Below are 22,548 nucleotides of genomic sequence, written 5' to 3' on the forward strand. Positions count from 1 at the left end.
AAATAGCCCGGCTTTACTCTGACACAGGAGCAGGAGGGAGAGAGAAGGGATGAAGAGAGAGACATCTCAGAGGGGGAGAAAGAAAGAGAAAGCAGACGCATCGTCAAGTCAGAACAGGTTTAATATCGATCTAAAGACGTGAGTTTTCCATTCCAGTGTCGCTTAATCCCAGCATTACATTCAGCTCACCAAGTAACTGAGGGACTGATATGATTGTGTTGCCTTGTGCGTGTATAGGCCCTTTTTCGCAGTGAATCATTTGTTAAGTGCTGACAAGTTTTTCTGTCATCGCTTCACCTGAATGTGAAATCCGCTGTAGCCGCCTGCTACTTTTCTCTGCAACATACTCACAGCAGCGAGCAGGGTTCGCCAGCTTTCAGTATCTAAAACCGTTTTCAGACATGACCTGTGGATAAAGTCCAGAGGAATCGGGTCCGGACTTTACCCGCAGTTTGCTTTTCACACAAGCACAACGCAGCGGGAGGTAACTAATTCAGCAACTAATTCTCTGCAGCATTAAGCTGAGGGGTGATGCAGCAGTCAGAGGATGTAATGTTTTCATTCCTGTGCGGAGATCACATGATTATCTTGACAACACACAGACACCGGTGTCAGCTCTCATCACCACAAACTCTCGGGACATCTTCGTCGTGTCTTCTTCGTGAGAAAGGCAAAGAAAGTCCGCAGATATTCCAGAGGCTCTCACTCGGACATTTGTGGTTCACACCTCCTCCGGAGAAAGTGCGGATGACTCTCCGGAGTTCAGTGCATGTGTGAAAACAGCTTAAGTGAATCGCATAATGCTGAGGCTGTAACCGAGAGGAGGACGATTTCTGAGGAGCAGCAGGGTCTGACTTGGGGGGGGGGGGGGGAATCATAACAAAAGGAATGAAAGGTGGGTGGATGGGGGACAAGCAGCGAGATGGACAGAATAGGCTGGTGGGGGTGGATGAAGTCTATGTTTAGCAGCTCCCGGCCGCAGGAAGAGCACTGTTTTTTGTTCCCTTCATTTCATATCCTTTTTAAGTGTAACATGTTCTCTGTGAAGCTATATGAATGGCACACTGGTGAAATATTAAACCATGGGAAAGTACGGTCGGCTGACGGCTCACTCGGAGCTCACAGCTCAGGGTCAAGCTCTTCATAAATTCACCCCTCTTTCGTCAGATTTATTACCCAAAACCTCTCTTTTTTTTCACGTTTAACAAAAACACACTGGAGACTACCTGCAACATGAGACTAGGAAACGGCTAATATGTGAAGCCGCGGCCTAATAAGAGCTCAGTTCAGCCCTGAAACATACATTACCATCCATGATGTGACATGAGACGTGCAGAGAGGAGAATTTATGCAACCACATGGGTGATGTCAGGTGGAGTTTGAATTTTGACACCTGCAGTTTAATGTATAGGTTCTTCTGACAAAAAGCCTTTATATAACTAAGTGTTCCTGCATAATTAACCCAGCTGCAGAAAATGTAGGGGGAGAGAACAGCCTCTCTCTCACACACACACACACACTTATTATATGGCCGCACATCACATACTCACCGAGACAATTGTGCCCGTCATGTGCCAAGCGAAAGCCATCATAGCATGTGCACCTGTAATTCCCAGGGATGTTGATGCACTCGTGGACACAGCCGCCGTTGTATTCAGTCGCACACTCGTCCACATCTGCAGAGAGAAGATATACAAGGATCTGTCAACAACTTGAAACAATCCAGATTCATGCAGGACTTGGGATGTGGGAGCAGTCTTCATGGAAAAGATGGGAAATGCATCTTGCACTCGACGTAGTTTGGAGCCAAACTCTCCGGAGTAGTGATGGTGGTGGTAAGCTGTGGTATTTAAGTCCTGCTCGACCAATCACAAGTCAGTCTCAGTTGTTTATAAAGCATCAAACAACTAATAACCAAACTTTTCTGAAAAATTAACATTTAAAGATACATTAGTGTGATATATGACCTAAAATGACAGGAGGCGGGGATTATTAGCTATACTGCAGTCAGCCACTAGGAGGCAATCAATAGGATTTGGCTTCACTTTTGGGAGGCCTAAAACCACTAACTGTCACTTTAATAATAAATGTATTATAAATGTCAATGTCAAAATGTTCATTTTCTAGTTTTGTTTTTTAACATGAAAACTGAGATATCTGAGCTTTGCAGATGTTGGTAGATGAATTGTTGCAGTTATGAAGTTATCGCTGTTTTCGGTCTTGGTGCTAAGCTAGGCTAACCAGCTCGCTGTGGCTTCATATTTTACCATAAAGTCTCGAGAGCGATATTGATCTGATAATTTCCTAAAATATTCATTAAAATCTGAGCACAGCTTATTTATTTGGTGCAAAAATCACTTTTGTCTCATCTCTGAGAGCAAATATGAAATAAATAGGGGACCACAGATGTTGTAATTTGTAGGTTCACCTGTTACTGATGTTGCCAGAGTTTCACAATTATTATTTTGGTTTTGAATGTCTAATAATGATGATAGCCAAGTTTTTATGCCATATTTTACAGTCCAATATTTGAGTGGTTTCGTGCCAAGACATTCATTTTTTTATGTTAACATTGGCAGAATGTTAAAGCATCTAAAACAGACTGTATCCAATAAGTTCTATCAATTATTTATATAAAACACATTTCTGTATGATTAAACATAAAAAGGAAAGGAACAGTTTGTGTTAAATGTGTTATCAGAGAAGAATTTCCATTAAATTAGTAATGACAGTATTGACGTTGCTGACATTACAGACTGACTGGCAGCCAATACTTAATAACAGGCATCAGACAGATAAATCAATGTTACCCTAAAGTTCATCTGTCCCGGTCACTGAAACTGAGGGAAAGCGATGCACAAAAGAAGGAGCAGAGGCAGAAAGATAAAGAGAGGCTGCAGATCGCTATGACAGCCTGAGTGGAGTTGTCTGTTACGGTTATGATGACGGGTGAGGGGGCCCACACCGAGGAGACCCAGACAAGGTGGATTGAGAACACAGTGCACTTCCACTCAGCACTTACTGGCCCATTTAGGGCCGACGATCCCAGCTCCCTTCTGAGCCCGTCTCACTCGGGGGCTTAATTGGACTTGACAGCAGAAGGATGGGAACGCAACAAAAGCAACACTGTGCAGAGCTCCGGCCTCTCCGCTACTTCCCACACAACTCTGTCACTCCTCCATCACAGCGCACACCCGTCACTGTTCGACTACACTAAAGCCGAAACACCCACCGTGTTAATGCAGAAAGGATTCGCCTCCAGCAGCTTTGAATTTGTTTTTATTTCACTGCTCGTCTATGTCGACTTTATATCCACAGAAGAGATGTGGATTTATCTACTAGTGAAGCTTTTAAACAGAAATAATAATCAAGAGTTAAATTCTAAGGCTCAAATATTTTAGATGCAATATTGCTCTTTGCTTTGCTGAGAAAAAAAAAGTTTTATTAGTTAAATAGATAATATCAGACTTGTGCATCAATGTCCCTGTTGTTTAAACTTACTTATTTTTTTATTTTTGTAAAGTGTGAAAAGTATGTTCACCTGAAACCAATGGAATGAAAATGTATTAAAATCAATACAAAATCCTAAATACAAAATTAAATAATAAACCGAAAATGAAGTGACTTTCAAAATTCCTTTAAATGTGATTTAGGAGATTTGGGAGATTGTTTATCATTATTATCATTATATATAATCATATTTTTGGTGTGGACGATAAATCTTAATGGTTCTGTGTGATGATACCAACATGCTTCAACTCATACAGGCAGATAATGACACACAGCTACACTGATCGAAGCCTTTAGATAAACTCACTAGCACTTAAAGCTTTAATCTGAATCACAGACTGCAGAGACATAGAAGTTTGAGCGACATCAGAGCCTCCTCACAACCTGGAAATACGACTTTTTCCTTTCCTGCCAATTATTAATACAAAAAGGTGTCAGCCCGCAGCACAGAGACCTTTTTGTGAATGTTTAATTTCAACAGTCTGCTCCTAAAACCTTATCACCAGTTATTTAAACACATTTGTGTTTCTTTCTCTTTTTATCAGCGCTGCTTTTGAAATTTTCAACAAGCATATCAGCCTCCAGGAGCCATCAGCTAACCTTCAGCTCAATGGAAACCCAACCTTGCATATATTTTACAAAAGACTCAATAAAGCAAACTTTTTATAACCTACAGGCAGAAGGCCATGAAAAACACTCGGTCAAGTAAATGAAAGAATAATAATGGTGGGGGGAAGAAAATGACATTGAGAAATATGGTTTTGTAATAATACTAATAAAAATTGTGGGATATAATGATCCGGAGGTTTTGGGCACATTGAACGAGGCAAGAAAAACAGATTTGTGTCTGACAGTCTACGAGGGCCTGCCTCTGGCAGTGGAAATATCCCCGACTGCTTGGCAGGGCCTCTGACTGCCGCTTCAGCCGCTATCTTAATTCTCTCCTCTAACATGTGCAGGAAATTTACTGCTTCATTTCATCTTGTCACAAAGGAGCATTCTGCACCTGGCTTTCCCCTTTTCTCCGTCCGCCACTCGCTCCCTCGTCCCTCCTCCCTCCTCCCTCTTTAGGAGAGTCTTAAAGCTAATAAGTTGTGTTGAGTGAGACACAGGCTCTTATCGCGCCTGTCACTGGCCCAGGGGCTCACGTTCACAGCGATATGGAAAATTGACACGAGAAATGTGGTTTTACATCAGCGTATGGTAAGAAAAATCCTGCCCAGACCCCGACAGAAGGGAGCAGAAGTTTGTGCCTCCAACCACAGGAGAAAACGAGCGTATTAATCCTGTCATTCTTTTACCTTCACAATGTTTGCCGTCCCCTTTATAGCCCGACTTGCAGATACATTTGTATGACTTCAGGGTGTTCTGGCAGATGGCATCGATGCTGCAGTTGTCAAGCGCCTCTGCACACTCGTCCACATCTAGAGAGAAGGGGAGAGGAAGGGGGGTGTCACATTTTACTGATTTTCTCAAAGTAAGATTTCATATGAGCATGATTATGAATCGTGTTGAGGATGCATTTGGTTAAATTTTTGGAAAAATATCGAAAAAGCCTGAATAAAACATAAAGGGAAACTAATTTAAGACAAAAAGACGTCAATCATGAACCTTTGTTGAACCTTCATCTTCTGTGATCTCTCCACTCAATTTAATAAATGAAACACTGTCCAAAAACAATTCTAAAAAAACAATAAAGTCCCCGGAATTGGCTTTCAAAAAGCTTTCATTGGACTAAAATTAAAGCAAGATTAAAAACATGGTAAAAACTGCATTAAAAACCAAGTGGAACTGAGGCTCATTCATTTTCAGTATCTGGTCAAAACACATTGGACAAATTTAAATTCTGACGGTGCCACGAGAGCAAAAATTCAATTCTCATAAAAGGGGGACCGCAAGTGTATTGAATTTCATGGCAATCCATGAGATATGTGTTCAGATGTTTCAATAAGACAGAAAATGTTTGTATCAGTGCGCGAAACGTCAGGGGATCACAAAAGGCAATATGATTCATCCCGTGGACAACGTGAGCGTCTGTATAAAATGTCACGGTCGAGTCATTTCATGAAATACTTGTTGAGATATTTCAGTCTGGGGCAAAGTAGGGGACCAACCGGCCGACTGACACCGTGCCACCGTGTTGAAAAGCAATAAAACTGCAATAAAAACACATTTTCTCGAGCAGCACTGATTCCAAACTATGACTATAATGTGCGTCAAGAAGTTCAAAGAAGAATTTCAAACCCGTGAATAACCCAAACCTACTTCCACTGAATTCTACGGCTGCTCGCCCTGAATATCTGATGTGGACCGAGATAAAATAGTATGAAAGTTAACTGTTGAGTCACTGCTGAGGAGTGTGAAACTGTAAGAATGAAAATGGATTTAACAAGACGAAGTATGATCAGGTTTGCCTCATGGAGCCCCTAATCCCACCAAATCCCAGTTAACTAGCCCAGGTGTTTGGGATTACCCCCCTGCACACAGGGGAAGGGCAGCTTAACAAGGTTTACATAGCTTCCAGTATCCACTCTTATCACAAACCCTCTGCAGGAGCCGGCTGATCCCACTGGGAAATGACCTGCGATCTAAACCCCTGAGCTTAGTACATTGACTACATCTGCCTGTTCCTGGAGGACACGGAGTCTAGTGCTGCCGCTGCTGCTGCTGCTGCTGCGTGGGGAAGCAGGACAATGACGGGGCAGCGTTCACAAAAAACCCTGTGGAAAATGTGTATCACAAAACCAAATCTAATACGGCCGTGACAACACCTTTGGGCAAACGCAGTGGAAACATCAAGATCGCAGGTTATTAACGCTGGGATCTCTCCAGGAGGAGCACAGAGCTGCAAGGTCAGACGTTAGAGACGCAGAGTCCAGTAGGACGCATCCTGCTAAGTTTAACATTTCACTAAAAGGTTTGCAGATGTTCCTCTGATACTTGATGACTGTGTGAAAAACTGTTAAGGGCCTGAATCAAGGTTGGTTTAATAAGGCTGAGTCTGTGCAGCCAGGTCGTCGGCTCTGTGAGACTGAACTAAGGCACAGATGTGTTTTGAGCTGAATTATAACATTTGCAGGCAAATATGCTACAACGACAATAAATGCAGAAGAAGTAATAAATACAAATTTTATTTTTAAAGACATAAGTAACAATTGCAGATGTTTTCATCCGCCTTTGGTAGGATAAAATAATTGTATTAGTCCCACAATTGGGAAATTTGTCAAAAATAGGCATCAGTAAGTAATAATAAGTAACATGCAACACTTAAGTGTGAGCACATTTAGAGAAAATAAAGAACAAAAAAGAAAAATATCCATCCCCACGTCCCCAGTATAACTTAAAAAGTACTAAAAAGTGTCTGAGTCTGTGTTAAGCATATAAACAGGAGACGTGCACAACATGTCGAAAGAACACACTTAATATCTGATTCAAATACATTCTGAACCTCAACGCTGGGCTGTTGAAAGGCTCCACTTCCTGTTCCACCTCAACATTTGGCCTCACATTATCTTCAAACGCTCTTTGATATGACTCAGCATTCAACAGACGGCCAAACAACCCCAAACCATGACACTTCCACCACCGTGCTGCTCAGATTTAATCTTGTTCTTCTCCTGAGAAGCTGCTTTCGCTCTTGACAACTTCATGTATGATCCGTCGGACTTTTTTGCAGGATATTTTGAGAAATCCCTTCCTTATTATAGATGCATCTCTGACCCCAACAGATGCAAGAGTTACCTGCAGGTCCTGCGGTGGAAACCTGACTTTGCTCGGCCTGCCAAATTTGCAATCTGTAGAAATGATTTATTTCAAATATTTGGAAATCTTTCCAAATCCCTTCAGTCAGACTCATGAGCTTCCAAACCTTTTTTGTAATAAAGGTTCTAGATCTCGGCCCCGATGACACTTGATGTCAGAGGTTCGAATGAGACACGCTCTCCCTACAAGGAGCCTCTGATCATCGGCTTCTGATCTGGACTCTAATTTGACAGGTTCAAAGATGTGATGGATAACAGGGTGTATATTTTTAAAGTTTTCCGTGTAACCGATCTCTTTTGTGCGGCTACATTTTTTTTTGCTGTCGTTTGTTGAAGTATATCACTTTTATTAATAGCAAACATTTCTGAGGATCAAGTGTCTGCCTGTTCAAACATGTTGAAGAAAAGTCAACATTTTCCACGGGGTGCACTTCATTTCTCTGCAGCACCTGGGAGAGTCGTGCAGTTGCTCGCTCCCTGCTAAGTTTCCACAAAGCCGTTTAATGACGCAGGAGCCCTCCGAGCCCTCCATTGATTTATATTATGTGAGAACAATATCAATTCACCTGAAGAGCAGCCCGGGTCCTTTCTCTTTACACCGTCTGTCTTCCAGGATAAGACCAAGAGCAGCCAGGTGAGCAAGTGCTTTTCAATGGAGGGAGTATTAATCACTACAGAATATCCGTCTCCCTGTCAGGTTTCTTTGTTGCCGAGTCTCCGTGGTAATTATTATTCATCATGACAGAAACTCAAAGAATCCCTCTTTTCATCTTGTTATTTATGTTTCCATCTGGAGCATCGGATCACTTTATCTTTCCAGTCTGCAGGGTTGTCAACTCTCGTGCCTTTTTCACACACACACACACACACACACACACACACACACACACACACACACACACACACACACACACACACACACACACACACACACACACACACACACACACACACACACACACACACACACACACACACACACACACACACTTCAAACATGCCTCAAGCCAGAAACTTCAGTTAGGATTCAAAGATTAACAGTGTAACACAATCGACTGTAAATTTAAGCAATGTTTTTCCAGAGCTATGACATACAATATGCATTCACACACACACACACACACACACACACACACACACACACACACACACACACACACACACACACACACACACACACACACACACACACACACAATGTCACTTATCCACGTCTCCACCATATCTCTGTTTTTCCCTCATTCAAATTGCCGTCTAAAAAGACTTTGATGCCGTGGCTCCTGCAGGCAATTGTTTGAGTGCAAAATCAAAGCAGCAGATACTGAGCTGAAAGCATCTTTAATGTTACGTAACTGGCGTGTTATGATAACAGTCACATTTTTAATGAGGGCAGAGAGCTGCTCCCTCCGCACCTCAGGTTTTAAAACCAACAAAACTGCCTCTGTGTTTGGTGAAAACCACCTAAACCGGTGACATTATGTAACGAACTGTGTCAAAACCTGCTCCCTCCTCAAAAAAAAAAATCCCCTTCCAATCAATCAACGACAGCTCGACAGCACCACAACCGCATCTTTGTGCAAATATTACTTTGACACAGTTATAGCACAAGCTGACACTTCACCCGTCGGACTCACCGGATGTAAGACCGGCGGGTACAGGCCGGCCATTGGTCGCTTATTTTAGGCATCATTCTCCTCCCCTTCCACTTCACGCCTGTTCCCCCGCCATTCGTCTTTTACTGCCGTTTGTGGCGTTTTATTTGAGGAGAGACATAAAGATGGCAGCACGACAGCCCCCCCCCCCAAAAGTGAAGCCAAAGCGTCTCAATGGCCATCTGGTGGTTGGCTACAGTATAGGTCATAAACCCAGCCTTCTCCGTGTTAATGGATGAGACATGGACCAAAGTCAACATTATGTTGCCAGTAAATTTGGTTTTAATTAGTTATTTGCTGCTATAGAAACTGCGTGAAAGTCATCAGCTGAGACTGACTGGTGATTGGTCGAGAGCAGGACCTCGAGACCACAGCTCCAACCCCCAGATCGCTTCTGTGTAGACTCTGGCTCCAGTTATTTTAGCTTCATGTCTGGATAGTGGGAGGAAGTGGAGACGTGTCGTCCATCTTGATATTCAGTCTATGGTTGCACCAAATCAAGTTTCCCCCCCTGACTAGTGTCTTGTGGGATGTCACTGCATCCTGGATTTAGTGCTGTCCAGGAGAATTGTGATCGGTTTAAAAAAGACACAAACAAGCTAGAGGTTTTTTTTCCTCCTACAGCAGAATGATAAGGGCTGCAGCCAGAACGCTCTCCAACGCTGACACAACACTTCACTAACAATGAATATCAACATGAGAGAAATAATTCAACAGCCATTGCAAACACAGAGGGATCTATTTACCCTGATCTGTACATCAAGTGGGACTCAAGGAAATGATAATGAACACTAATGTCAAAATGAACACATCCACATTCCCCTTTGCCTTTGGTGTGAGCTCCACAGAATGAGATAAATACAAATTTAGAAATCCTGGCCCACAGATCATAATCATCCGTGTCCGTCAAAGCATTGTTTAAAAGATCCAGCCATGAGAGTTACTGTTCCGACGGACACGTGAACAACAAACCCAAACTGCCTGTGCCATGGAAATAAACATGTCAGAATGAATACATCCTTCGGTTCGGTCCAGAGGACGCTCCTGTGAGGGCTTGAGACAAATGCAGAGTTTCAGCAAAGCAGGCCTGGTAATTGACTCATGCCTCAGATGAAAAGATTGTGTTTTTCATTGAGAGCTTATTTCATTCTTTTGAGCTGAGGAGTCACAGTTGTTGGGAACAAGTTAAGGCAGCGGAGGACGGAGCCAGCGCTTCCAGACAAGGATGAATAAACAAAGTCGAAACAACAAAAAGCCCAAGAAGAAAGAGATGTTGGGCAACGCTCAGATGTTTTAAACAGTTTCCCCTGGGGGGGGATGTGTCATTTTGAATATTGCTGCTGCTGTAGCTCTCCCCTCTGGTTCATGCACTTGAGCATATTAAAGCCACAAATAGCTCGAGTCTGTGTTTAAACCCACTGACATTCTTGGAATATTGAATTCAATGATTTTGTTGGATGAGTCCTACAGAATCGACGCATGTTTTCTCTCTCCTGAAACCGATTTACTTCATGCTCCATTTGTACGCTCAATAAAACTTTAAATTTGCAGTGTGTCAGACGTCCAAATCCCTCAGTGAATTTGTTGCATAGTCCAGAGCAAACTTTTCATTTGTGGAGAGAGGAGGAAGGAGGGACGCAGGCCTAGACGGGCCTATAACTGGGATTTATTAGAACTGTATTAAAAGTGGCTGGATAAAACATTCTGAAATCCTCAAAGGTGACGATCAGGAAAGTTGTTCTTAAAAGTCATTAGTTCATTTATTCCAGAGCCGTCCCCACATGTGAGTCGGAGGGGGCTGCTAAGGGCGGCTGGCCGTGGAGGTGAGACCTTGTCAGAGTTGCTTTCCTCCCTGATTAATGGGGAGGCTCTGGGATAAGCAGTGTATTTAACTGGGCCAGCTTGAGGGGGTGCGAGCAGGAATCAGGCTCGGGAGGGGGGAAAGCGCGAGTGTGTGGGAGAATTGTCGGGCTGAAGGTGTGCAGTTCAAACATAGGGTAATGTTTACTTTGAGTGTTGAGACCCACGCTGTTTGCTTTGCTCCCTCCCCCCCCAGCCCATCACCTTTCCTTTAGATACAGAAATAGACTGAGTGGAACTGGGACACCCATAGGTGTAGCTTTACTCGCAGCGCCCGCAGCCAGCTCCAAAATATTGGTCAGAAATATGGACCAAGTGATGCATTCAGTCAGCGAGAGCGATAAAACATTCAGCTGTGTTTTCCTGACGGAGTGGCCGTGTGCGGCGTTTGAACATTTGCGGGCTTTTTTTCGCATTCGAGACAAAAACATTCTTTCATGACATTCTCAGAAGAAATGCCTCGTTTTCACGAGCCCCTCGCAGCACGGGAGGAAGGGTGTCGGGTTCAATTCCATAAAAAAGGTGTTCTCTGGATCACGGTGTTTGTCATGTATGTATAATTACACAGGAACAAGTATTGTAATTATCCATCTTAGAACCACACTTACACTATACTTAGGGTTGCGGTCGTGCAGGATGGGGATAAGGTCAGGATAATTACTGTAGGTACTGAGCAGTATGGCTATAGTGTGTATATGCGAACCTCTTTAATCTATAAGTTCTAAATGATCCATATTCTAGTCAAACTACTTCAATTTGTAGTAAAGCAAAGCAGCAGATCTGTAGCTGACTCATTTCTGCTGTATTTCTCGCGCCCTCAGCAAATTCTGACCAACGCAATATACATTTCTGTCAACTATAGTACAAACATTCATTTTATCCGCACACACCAGACATATTTAGAGACAAACATATTCTACATTGATTCTGTTCTTTTTTCTCAAAAGTCTTAAAATTACATTTAACTGGTTTACAGCCTCTGCAGTGTCGCCAGCGGGAGGGAGCGTGCGCCAGAAATGATGTCATGGCATCTTTCGCTTCAAAACTAGTGGCGGCTCTTGGTCTTGCACCTCCTGCCTGCCGCAAACTCATTCCAATATGGACGCATTTGAGGGACGACTGGCTGAGCAGGTTCGCCTTTACAAGCATCTCTAAGACTCGTGGAGCTGGGACGACTGTTCCAGTTCATCAAGCACCAAGAAAACTAAATCATCAAACCATTTCGACTTGGAGCTAGGCCACAGTAAAAACTCACGTACATGCAGTGTTTGGCAGCGATTACGATTGTTGCTAAGCAGCCTTGTTTCCTTCATTTCTTGGGTCTTTACCCACAAACTGTTTTCTGCACTCTGCACTCAATTCACTCCGTGTTGCATATTGCAACACGGAGTGATTTCAAAAATCTGAATACGATATGCAAGATGTTTCCATGTTCAGGGAAAAAACTCAATTCTCAATACTCAGCCTGAGTTCACATTTCCATTGGGAAAGTGAATATATAAAACATGTCACGTTAAAATGTGCATACTTAGTGTGTATACATCCAGTTCTATTTGTAGCACACGCTGATATAATGTGATGTGAGTCCCTCCTTTGGTCGGGGGGCTTGAGAGGAAGTGAGGACCAGGTTGTGGACGGGACAGGAATCTACGGCTGCTTGTCGCAAAAACATTATCACAGCACAGTGTGAAAATGTCGCTGATTTTTCAAGTTGTGCAGGACATGAGACCTCCTCCTCCTCCCAAAAAAAAAGTGGTTTTGATGAAATGCAGACGTCAACATTAACACAAAATTTAGCATCCCACCCCCCCTCTGCTGCCCAGATCCCCCTCCGGCTAATGAAGGGACACACTGTTGGCTGTCCGGCAAGGCTCTGAAAAGTTGTGAATAAAAATATCAACTGCTTCCATTCGGGATATTTACACTCATCCTTCACACACTCTAAATGTTTAGGAATCATGACCACTGACTGATCCTGCGCTTTCAAAAATCTGTGATCACAACTTCAAAACCCCGGGTCCCTCCCTGCTTATGTCCACCAACCATGAAGCCTCAGACTAATCTGAGGAACATGCCGGCTGAGCTTCAGCAGAGCGACAGTATGTTCACATGCCTGAAGACATTAACTGTGTCAAATCGACGCCTTGTTTATGCCGACCCATGCTTTCCTATTCATTCCTTATGCTTTTATTAAAGTGCAGCACCTCATGAGGTAGAGTTTACTTTACACAAGGATTACTACTCGGCCCAGGAAAACTGTTGTGTAACGTCCCGGAGGGAGTTTTTCCAAAATGTGAAAAAGAAAAAGACCCATGATGATGATGTCACAGTGATGTTATCGGTGTCTCTTTCTCGGCTGGAGCTGGAGGCATTTTTAAGAGGAGGCCTATCTGCTTCAGCTGTCTCTGCTACAGATGACGTATGAAAAAGGAAAAACACACAGTTAGCCAGTCGGCTGGTTTTCCTTTCACCGTTTGTATAAAGTCATCATGATTCTTCATTTCCATTTGCTTCTGTCGCTGAGGCTCCCCCAGCAAAGTGCAAACGCACACAACAACCAGGTGACCCAAGAGGATTATGGGACAAATAAATCGAAACTCCCATGATTCCACGCTGCTTCACGATGTCATGGAACTATAGGTCTTTGATTTGTTTTTTAGTTTTTCAGATTGTACGTTTAAACTTTAATTTGAAAGAGGTAGAGAAGCCATGCAACGGGGCCGGGTCCAGGAGTTATTGGACTCCCCCCATTTTCAAGTTTTTGAAGTTTGATCCAACCTATGCTGCAATAGTTGTCCCAATTCTTTTTGGAATTAAATAAATAAAGTTCCTCCAACTGCAATACTAAATTGCTGAAATTGAAAAAAAGACTCTTATCTCCATCAAGTAGGTCATGTTTTCATCTGTGTTTGTAATTAAGCAGAATAACATTAAAAACTACAGAAGTGATTTCCATGAACTTTCCTAAAGGGGCGAGGCATCACTCAAGGAAGAATTACTTTTGGTCCAGATCCGGATCAGTGGGCAAATCCAGGCTTTTATTTTTTCCTCTTTCTTTAACATTGTGATGGCATTTTTCAACATTTTCCTTTATTTCTCAGTGAATAATTTTGGGATCATTATGGGATTTATATTTATGAGTGTGTGCAATTAGGAGCAGATCCAAATAGCAAATCTGGATCGAGTGAATTTTTAAATGTGGTTACATAAGGGGACTGTTGGGCCTTGGCGGAGGTTTGTGATAAACTGAGTGCTGCTTCTAGTTTCCTCCTTTATTTTCTAAATTAATAATTTGCTCTTCATTACCTCAGCGCATATTCAACCTGCAATTAATCAGTTTCAGTGTTTTGTATTTGTTTATTCACTCATCAACATCATTAAACCACAACAAATGCCAAACAACTGTCTATTCAGTCACATATTTGTTCACACAAAGAGTCAACTAGTTTCCACACTGAGGATTAACACACTTTATCTAATCTAAATATTTATTTTGTAGCTTTTTAATTTCCCGTCAATCAAAAATGGAAATTATGGAGGCAATTGTTGACTCTAATATTTTCTTTCTAAGGTTTTGCTCCGCTTCAGTCCAAAGTAATAAAGTACTTAATTTTTTTTATATATTCTACATCTCTCAGCTTCTGTATTCAACAAACCAGTATATAATGGATGTGTACTCTGGGATGTACTCAACGTCTTGACAATAGTTTGAGCCAACACATACAAGGTCTATTTATGTAATTCCTCAAACTGTTACGGCTTCCATGAGACTTTGACAGCGTCTGTGTTTTCCAACAGCACAGGCAGCGACGCCGATGAACCCGGCGACTGCAGAGTAAAAGAGCAAGTGGACGCACCTCGTGTCATTTATAAAACATCTCTGGAGGAAGCTCAGGCTCGAGCTCCGTGAATAAATAATGTTGATTCTCTGAGATTTTGATCACAGAACCGAGCATCTGGTGCTGGTCCTTTAGCATGTGTGGCCTTAATAGACTGTGACTCGCAGACCTCCGGACCACCTCCAGAAGGAAAACACTTATTACAGTAATTAAGTGAATCATGGAGTAATACTAAGAGAGCGCAGAGAGGGGCCGACGTGACACACACATCAGTGTCAGAGGTCTAATACATACAACACTGAATAATTGAGCGTAACTTGTAACAGTTCCCATTAGGAGCCGAAGAGACAGGAAATTAATTTGAACCTTTCGGGGGGGTTCTCACCCTCCATGTGGCATGTGTCCTTCACCGGTAATGATTTCTTGGCCTCGTGCAGCATATTTTATACGCGGGTAGGGTGGCACTTAGTCCAGCTGTGTACCTTATATTTATACAACCAGAGCTAACTGACATGACACTCTCCCCTCGGCACACAGCAATTACATTCATTGGTGGTTGCTTTAGCCAGATACAGTACCAACTATAAAGATGGCAACGTAGCAATTACAGCACAAGTGTGATATTTTTAGATGTTTCCTGTCAAACTGGGGTATAAAGTGGTTCTCTGTGTAAGCTGTGAAGCAGGCATTAACTACCGAAGCTCAGAAAATGTGAAGTTCAGTGGGCTGGAACTGACTGGACGTACGCGTCGTTTGAATGCTGAGAGACAGCACAATCACTCCGGGCAAACATTTCACTTTAACAGTCGTATCAAGCGTTTAATAGCCTCTCAATCAAAGTTCGTACTGTACTTTAGCAGACTGCATAAGTAGGACGCCACAGCGAGAGAGAAAAGAAAATAGAATCTGTAAAGTTATACCTTCGCAGAGGGAGGCAAAAGAACAAGGGGTTTATGTGGAGACATAATCGGGTCCGGACTTTACCCGCAGTTTGCTTTTCACACAACTGTCGGATGTAGGGCTGCAACTAAACATTGTTTTCACGAAGAAAAGCCTCAAATTGTCAAATCTAAAAAGCCCTATTTCTTGAAATTATGATTATTATCATTGTTATTACTGAAAACTACATTAAAAGTTATACGGTAGCAGAACCTGATGGTGTATCGTCACCTGCTTTATGGACTCAAGTGAACTCTGCAGTTAATCTGTGCAGCACCATGTCATGTCTGGAGACTCCAACTTGGCTTATTACAAAAGTATAATTGTGTGGACTTTTTTATTATAAAGAAAAATTATAAGGCTCGGGCAAAAGCTTTTACCTTTAGCGATGGAGCCTATTATATGTTCTGTACTCTTTTCTTATATGTCCTGATCAGTATGAAGAAATGTAAACCAATGCACAATAAATAAATTCTATATGTATATAAATAGCTTTTCACTTTTATTTTGAATATTTCAGACACCGGGACAATAGAATTACCCTGGAGTAAATGCCTGTAGAGCTGCAATAATTGGTTGATTCATCTTTTAATTGATTAAAAAAATTGATCAACAACTGTTTTGATGATCAGTTCATTGATTTGTGTCATTTTGGCCCAAAATCCTCTGGTTCCAGAAATTTGAACATTATCTCATCGTCTTGTACTTCTGTGACTAAATATCTTTGGGTTTTGGATGATGTCCCCTCTGGGAACCGATGAGCATTTTTTTGCTATTTGCTGACATTTAATAGAAAATAATCAAGTACTCGATAATGAAAATAATTGTTAGTTGGAGCCCATAAATGCCTGCATGACGGATGGTTACAATTTAAACACAAGAACAAACATTACTTGCCATTAATCATATTTAGAAGCTATTACAGTCTACAATAAATATATATCTGGAGTTCAGCAGAGGTGATTAAACACTGCAGAGTGTCATATGGGTTTTCCCAGGCCTCTGTCCATTGAGGAAGTCTCAAATTCATCAGTGAAGTCATTCCTCTTTCTACCCAGAATGCATTGGCCAGGGCCCACCACATAAATAACTTTCTTCTTTTTTTTTTCTTCATCTGGATTCCTTGATGTATTGGGCTGGATTTTTCCATTACTAAGCAGAATAAGAGCATTTCCTTTCACTTCCAGCAGTCTCTCTAAAGCTGGCGCTCACCATCAGGAATGTAAACACACACAGTCTGTAAACAAGGCTCTCTCTGACCCCCAACCCCCCTCCGACAACGCTGACCACCGCAGACCATCCTAATGATGTCCCTCGTGCACCCCCCCAACCCCCCCTTCAAACTCTCAAATAGAGACGCAGACCCATTATTCAGCCAAGAGGTCACAGGAGGGAGCGGGGAGGAGGGCACGAGAGGAGGAACGACGGTGTGGAGTCAGTCGTGGGCCCAGGAAAGTGCAGAGGCCGAGGGGACAATCTCACTGATACCTCCTCCTGAATCACACTGTCCCCAATCAGTGAGTAATGCAAAAGGAAAACAAATGTGGGCTGAGCGGTGGGCGTGGGGGGGGGGAACGGTTAGAGAATTAATGATCTAAGAGTCTCTGCAGCTGGCTGAGGGACAGCACTGAGGCTCCTCAGCGAGCCGTCGGCGCTCGTGGAGGGGGCTCGAGACTTGCGGGGTCAGAGCGCTGTCGACGCCGACTCCATCCTCCCCCGAAACCAACAGGGAAGTTGTCAGCGCAGCGCCGCATCGGCACGGAGAACAAAGGCCAGTGACGGGGTGAGAGGCAACGAGAGGGGAGAGATGGGAAACAGGGGAGAGAGTTTTTCGGATGTTAACCACAACGCCACAGTTGAGAGAAGCATCACAGGCCTCATTTGGAACATATTGTTCAGTTTAAAGCCTTGATAAATAAACAAGCTCCACACAAGGTCTGCACTCCTTCCTCCTGAGTGCGAGGGTTTGAACGTTCTTCACCGCTGGACACTGGTACGAAAACACAAAGCGGTTTAGACGACTGAATTGATATTTATTCCCATCGTCTGTAGCACCAAAGGAAATGAGGTGACAAACAGGGTCACAAGGGCCTGATTAAGTGACTTGCTGCTCAAGGAGAGGAGAAAAGGTACCATGACAGAGGGGTCTCAACAGCTGATCGGGTCCCCTGGGGAGGAACAGGGAGTCTGCAGTGTCTGCCAGCGTTGTAGTTGGGGGGGTTGGGGGCGATCTACCCAGGGCCCCACTGAGGGAGGGCCCTCAAAAAGCCTGGAATTAAATGTTTGTCTTGGTTTTATTCCTAAGTACTTAATAGAGTGATTGCTGAAGCTGGAGTGAACCTGTTGTGAGTCAGGTCTCCCCCCCGAGAAAGCTAAATCAGGATATCAAAAAGGAAAAGAAAGAGATGAAAGGGAAAGAAAGCAAAGTGACTGAAAACTGACAATTTTATTTTTATTTTAATCTGCTTTCTTTCTATTTGCATCATGCAGCATAAATGAATCCATCCAGCTACACTGCTTCTCCTTTGAGGGTCATTGGCGAGCTGCAGCCAATCCCACTGGACAATGGGCAAGAAGCCGGGTACAACTGCAGTAGGTTGAGACAGGGTTCAACAATAGAAGAAGAAAAAGCAGCTCGCAGCTTTGCTTGTAGTCTTCACCTCAAACAATCATGTCAGACTCTAATTAAAACATAATCTACTGTCCTATTTTCCCCTCTCAGATAATTAAATTATGTAAGACGTAGGCCAGCCAGAATACTGCAATTTAAATTTGGGACCTTTTCATTTGAAGTGAGATTAACTTAGTTTTGTGTATTTGCTTAAATATAAATCATTTGGAAGCTGCACTTGAAATTCTTATTTTCGAGCCCTCGAGTGGGGGAAGTCAGATTTCTTAAGGCCAGAATCTTTGACACTCTGCTGCAGAGAGGAAAATGTCTTGGTTTCACATTCCAGCGGCCCGGGATGAAAGTGAGCGACTGTCCAGAACGTGGAGCCCTCTGAATCGCCTCGGGTCACAGCTTGTGCCAGACAGCTCCGACTTTACATGGGCCTGTAAACATGGTGCTCGATCTGGACGTAGCTGCTGCAGCCTGCCTGCCCTAAAACTCAACTCAAGTGTTTGTATAAAGCTGCGGCTTGGCCACACCGAAGCGAGGAATTAGACGGACTAGGCACAATGCGCCGGAACCGCTCGGTTTTTTAAGGATTCTCCAAATGTAGCGAAGCCTCCTTTCGGGAAGCGAAACATTAACATCCAGTCTCAAATCACTCATCGCCGTCATCCTCATTCACTTGCAACACACCCATAGATCAAAGTCGCCCTTTGTGATTCATACCACATTGCTCTCGGACAGAATTTGTATCAAGCGTTTTCACCATTTTGCCAGGATAATAATCTCCCTGCTCTCTCGGCTGCTTTGTAACAACATGCACGGTGGTGCCGGCGCAGCACTTGTCAAGGCTGATGCTTTTTCTGAGCGTGTCGGCTGAGTGGTGAAGTGAAGCTGGATTAATCCGCTTCCGCTCTCTCATCAGCGAGTGACCGAGGGCTGCCCCGAGGCCTCACCTGCCTCCGACGCTCTGATCGTGGCAAACTCACAGACGTTTGACACTGCGCGTCTGCTGCAGAGAGCGGGAGCGACAGACTGAGACGAGCTCGGCTCTCGTCGCAGGAGGGTTCTTTTGTTTAGGGGGAACATTCGCAGGTTGGGAGCTTATCTGCTCTAATTGGGCTTAGACAGGGAGAAGCAGATAAGAAAAAATAAAGTCTGACACGTCGCCGGAGTTACATCCTGATCCACAGAGTTCTTTACTTCTCAAAGTCACAGGGCATCCCGATGAGGACAGGAGACGTTTTTTTCCTAGTTGACCTGAATACATCTTCCATTTTCCAGGCTGTTTAAATTACTCTGAAGGAAAAATTGTGCTCCGTTACTATGGCAGACAATTGGGACTTTTGCGTCTGCTTGGTTTAAGGCACATGGAGTCTCTGAGGGGATAAGTGTCGCCGCTCGACAAATACCACTGCAGGAGCTTGTCAGGACTCGGGGGCGACGCAGAAACCACACCGCCTGAGTGGAGGGGGTGTCAAGATGTTAAACGAGGCGACCGGCCATTTTCAAAGAAGATGGTGCAGCGGCCCCTGTCCGTCTGTCATTTGTTTCCACCCCTCTCTTTTTCCAGCTGAAGAACAAATGCTCATGAGTTCAAGGCCAAGGGGACAAAGTAAAATCCCAATTTAAATGGTTCTCTTATGCAGCTGTAGGTAATGTATGAACCACCACGGATACAGCCAACACACACACACACACACACACACACACACACACACACGCACACGCACACGCAATGACACTGGCATTCTTACACAGACCTGCAGCATATCCAGCCAACGCAAAGTGGGCTGGACGGGCCTGGAGGACGCACGGTGAAGGGGGCAGAGGGGAAGCTGTGCACATCCTTTATGTTGTATAAAAATATTTAAATAGCACACTGGCCGACGGGAGCTTTCTGACACGGTGGGTGTAATGCAGTCGTTGCTTATGGCTGACAGAGAAGAAGAAGAAAAAAGCGCAGCTACTTCATTAAGTGCAAAGGAAAGGAAGCGGGGACAAAGCAAACAAAGCAGGAGTTGGGTGAAAAAGAAAAAAGGGGGTGAGTGGGTGTTGGGGGTGGGTGGAAGGGTGGTGGTGGTGGTGGTGGTGTGGAGGGGGGGGGGGTCGCTCAGAATCGGGCAGCATCTCGAGGTAAGCCTCCCCGTCACTTGGGCCTCATATTGCCAGGGCTGCTCGGTTCCCACAGTGTGCCCGGGCCCCGGCTCTGGCCTTCCTCCCCGCTCCGGCAGCCCTGCGTCTTTAGACCCCCAGGCCCCGGAGCAGAGGTTACACCAACACAGCCAGCCACAGCAGCATGTCAGCCCCACACCAACCGTTGCCTTGGTGCCGCTGCATTAGCGAAGGAGCTCCCTGACTCTGTTCGAGGGGAAAGTGATTTGCCATGACGTCTATGGCTCTCCCCTCTTTCCTCTCCTTCTCTGTTCCTCGCCTGGTGCCGATCGCTCACACTGTCTCGTCTCTGCACCCTTAATCTCTCCTGTTTCCCCCGGTCTCATTTTTCCCCTCTTTGTCATTCCCTCCGCCACATCCCTAAATCTTCCCTCCCTCATTCCACTGCTCCTTCACTTTTTTTTTTTTCCTAGAGTAATGACTGATGCCTGAAACTCTGTGCCACGATCAGACTGACAATGACGAAAAGAAGGAGACATCTGCGTTAAATAAATATTGAGCTGATAAATTGTGCATTTTTTCGCCTCTCCCTTTCGGCATTTTTCCAAATTGCTCCCAGCTTGCCGACGTGTCAGCGCCACAGAGTTGCCACCGACGTCAAACGCTGTATTTATTTTCACTTGGGCACAAAGTATGCTCACAAATAACTTCAGACTGCAGAGCTGCTGAACAGGAACCCGGAGGAGAAGCCTACCAAGTGGCCATCTACGGCGTTTCCCTGTGTGACCAGCAAACAGGTGCACGCCACCGCAGAGCGACTCTCATACAGAAGCATTCCACACCACAATGAAGTGTGTAATCGATGTTGTGGAAAATAAAGTGAGAGAAAAGTAGTTCTAATTGCAAAATGTAAATATTGAGTTTTCCCACAAGTGGGGGCAGACCACCCAGGATGCAAAATAGTCACCCACCCCCTTTTCTCTTTTTGCCTTGTCGACCGCCTGAGAGATGTCTTTTTGTGTGTGCAAAACATCACCAACCACAATCAACACATGCACACACAGACACACACACTCACACACAAACCGTGATGTGTCTTTGCATGCAAATACTTTCTTGCAGCTCCGGCTTGGCATTTGTATTGTGGGAAAATTAAGTGATGAAAACCTGCGGGGGGAAAGAGGGCTGAGCAGATCAGAAATTGAGTGTATAACACCATGTCTGTCTTGTTCCTGTAAGGTGCCAGACTTTTGATTCAGGGCGGCCTCTCGTCTGCTCTGAATAATTTCTCACAAGACAGGGGAGCAAGAGGGCAGCCGGCCCGGGCAGAGCTGTACTGTAGCTGCAGTGTGTGACAGACACAAGGCTCCTCCATGTGTGTGTTGCAGGCCGGTGTCAAATACTTGTCTGGACTGTGGCAAATACCTCCTGCTAGTCTCACTTCAATTACCTGCAGGATTAGCTATGAAACAGAACCATTCACACTGCTGGTGCTGTTTGAAGATCACAGACAACGGCAGAGTCCCAGTGAAACTTCATTTAAGCCTCATTATGTTTCCTCTGCTTTGGTAAATCTGCATGAATCGAAGGAGCTGAGCACAGTGGCACGAATTGAGAGAAGGTGGCTGCTGGATTTAAACTAAGAAGTAAAAAGAAATGATTCACCAAAGTCACTTTTTGCTCCTCCACATTCCCAAATAATCAACTTACAACTTCGTTTCCACTTATTTAGACAACAGATCCTAATATTTCTAAGTGTCATCTTTCCCAACACATCCAGTAAACCCAGTCAGGAGGAACTGTTCCCCTGGCCACACGATGGGTGGAATGAAAAAAAAGCTGTGTTGGAGGTGAAAACTTACCTTGAGTGCTTTTACTTCCTGAAGCGGACTGTTGGACAAAGGCGACCAGGCAGAGACCCACAAATCCAAGGCTCGCGCGTATCAAAGCGTGCACGTACATGGTAACTTTTGCCCGGAGTTAGGACACGAGCGCTTGTCTGAAAGGCTCTGCGATGCGCAAGGAGCGAGTGTGCGAGAGAGAGTGTGCGTGAGAGAGAGAGAGTGTGAGAGAGAGAGAGAGAGTGGTATATAAAGGTCTCTTGTTATTCCCCCTGAGCTCCCGCTGACAGGATCCTGTGCGATCCTCCTTCCCTCCGTGCGCCTGCTTATTGGAGTTTCAAGTGGTCGGGGTCCGGCAGCGCGGCGGAGGAGGAGGAGGAGGAAGGCTTTTCTGTTGTCATGTTTCGAGTCAGACCC

The 22,548-nt window shown here is 44.3% G+C and overlaps 1 protein-coding gene across 4 annotated transcripts in view; it reads right to left on the minus strand.

Moving 5' to 3' along the window:
- scube3 (signal peptide, CUB domain, EGF-like 3) overlaps positions 1-22,548 on the minus strand; it is a 68,299-nt gene extending 45,751 nt beyond the window's left edge. For 3 of the 4 annotated variants that reach the window (XM_034591946.1, XM_034591945.1, XM_034591942.1), the window contains exons 1-3: positions 22,153-22,547; positions 4,812-4,934; positions 1,551-1,676 (exon numbers count right to left, since the gene is read on the minus strand). In XM_034591946.1, coding sequence (XP_034447837.1) covers positions 1,551-1,676; positions 4,812-4,934; positions 22,153-22,252 — 349 coding nt within the window. In that variant the 5' untranslated portion in view covers positions 22,253-22,547. Of the gene's footprint in view, positions 1-1,550; positions 1,677-4,811; positions 4,935-22,152 lie in introns of all 4 variants that reach the window. The other variant, XM_034591943.1, reaches the window with a different exon arrangement.

This window comes from Hippoglossus hippoglossus, chromosome 7, assembly GCF_009819705.1.
Source record: "Hippoglossus hippoglossus isolate fHipHip1 chromosome 7, fHipHip1.pri, whole genome shotgun sequence".
NCBI classification, from domain to species: domain Eukaryota; kingdom Metazoa; phylum Chordata; class Actinopteri; order Pleuronectiformes; family Pleuronectidae; genus Hippoglossus; species Hippoglossus hippoglossus.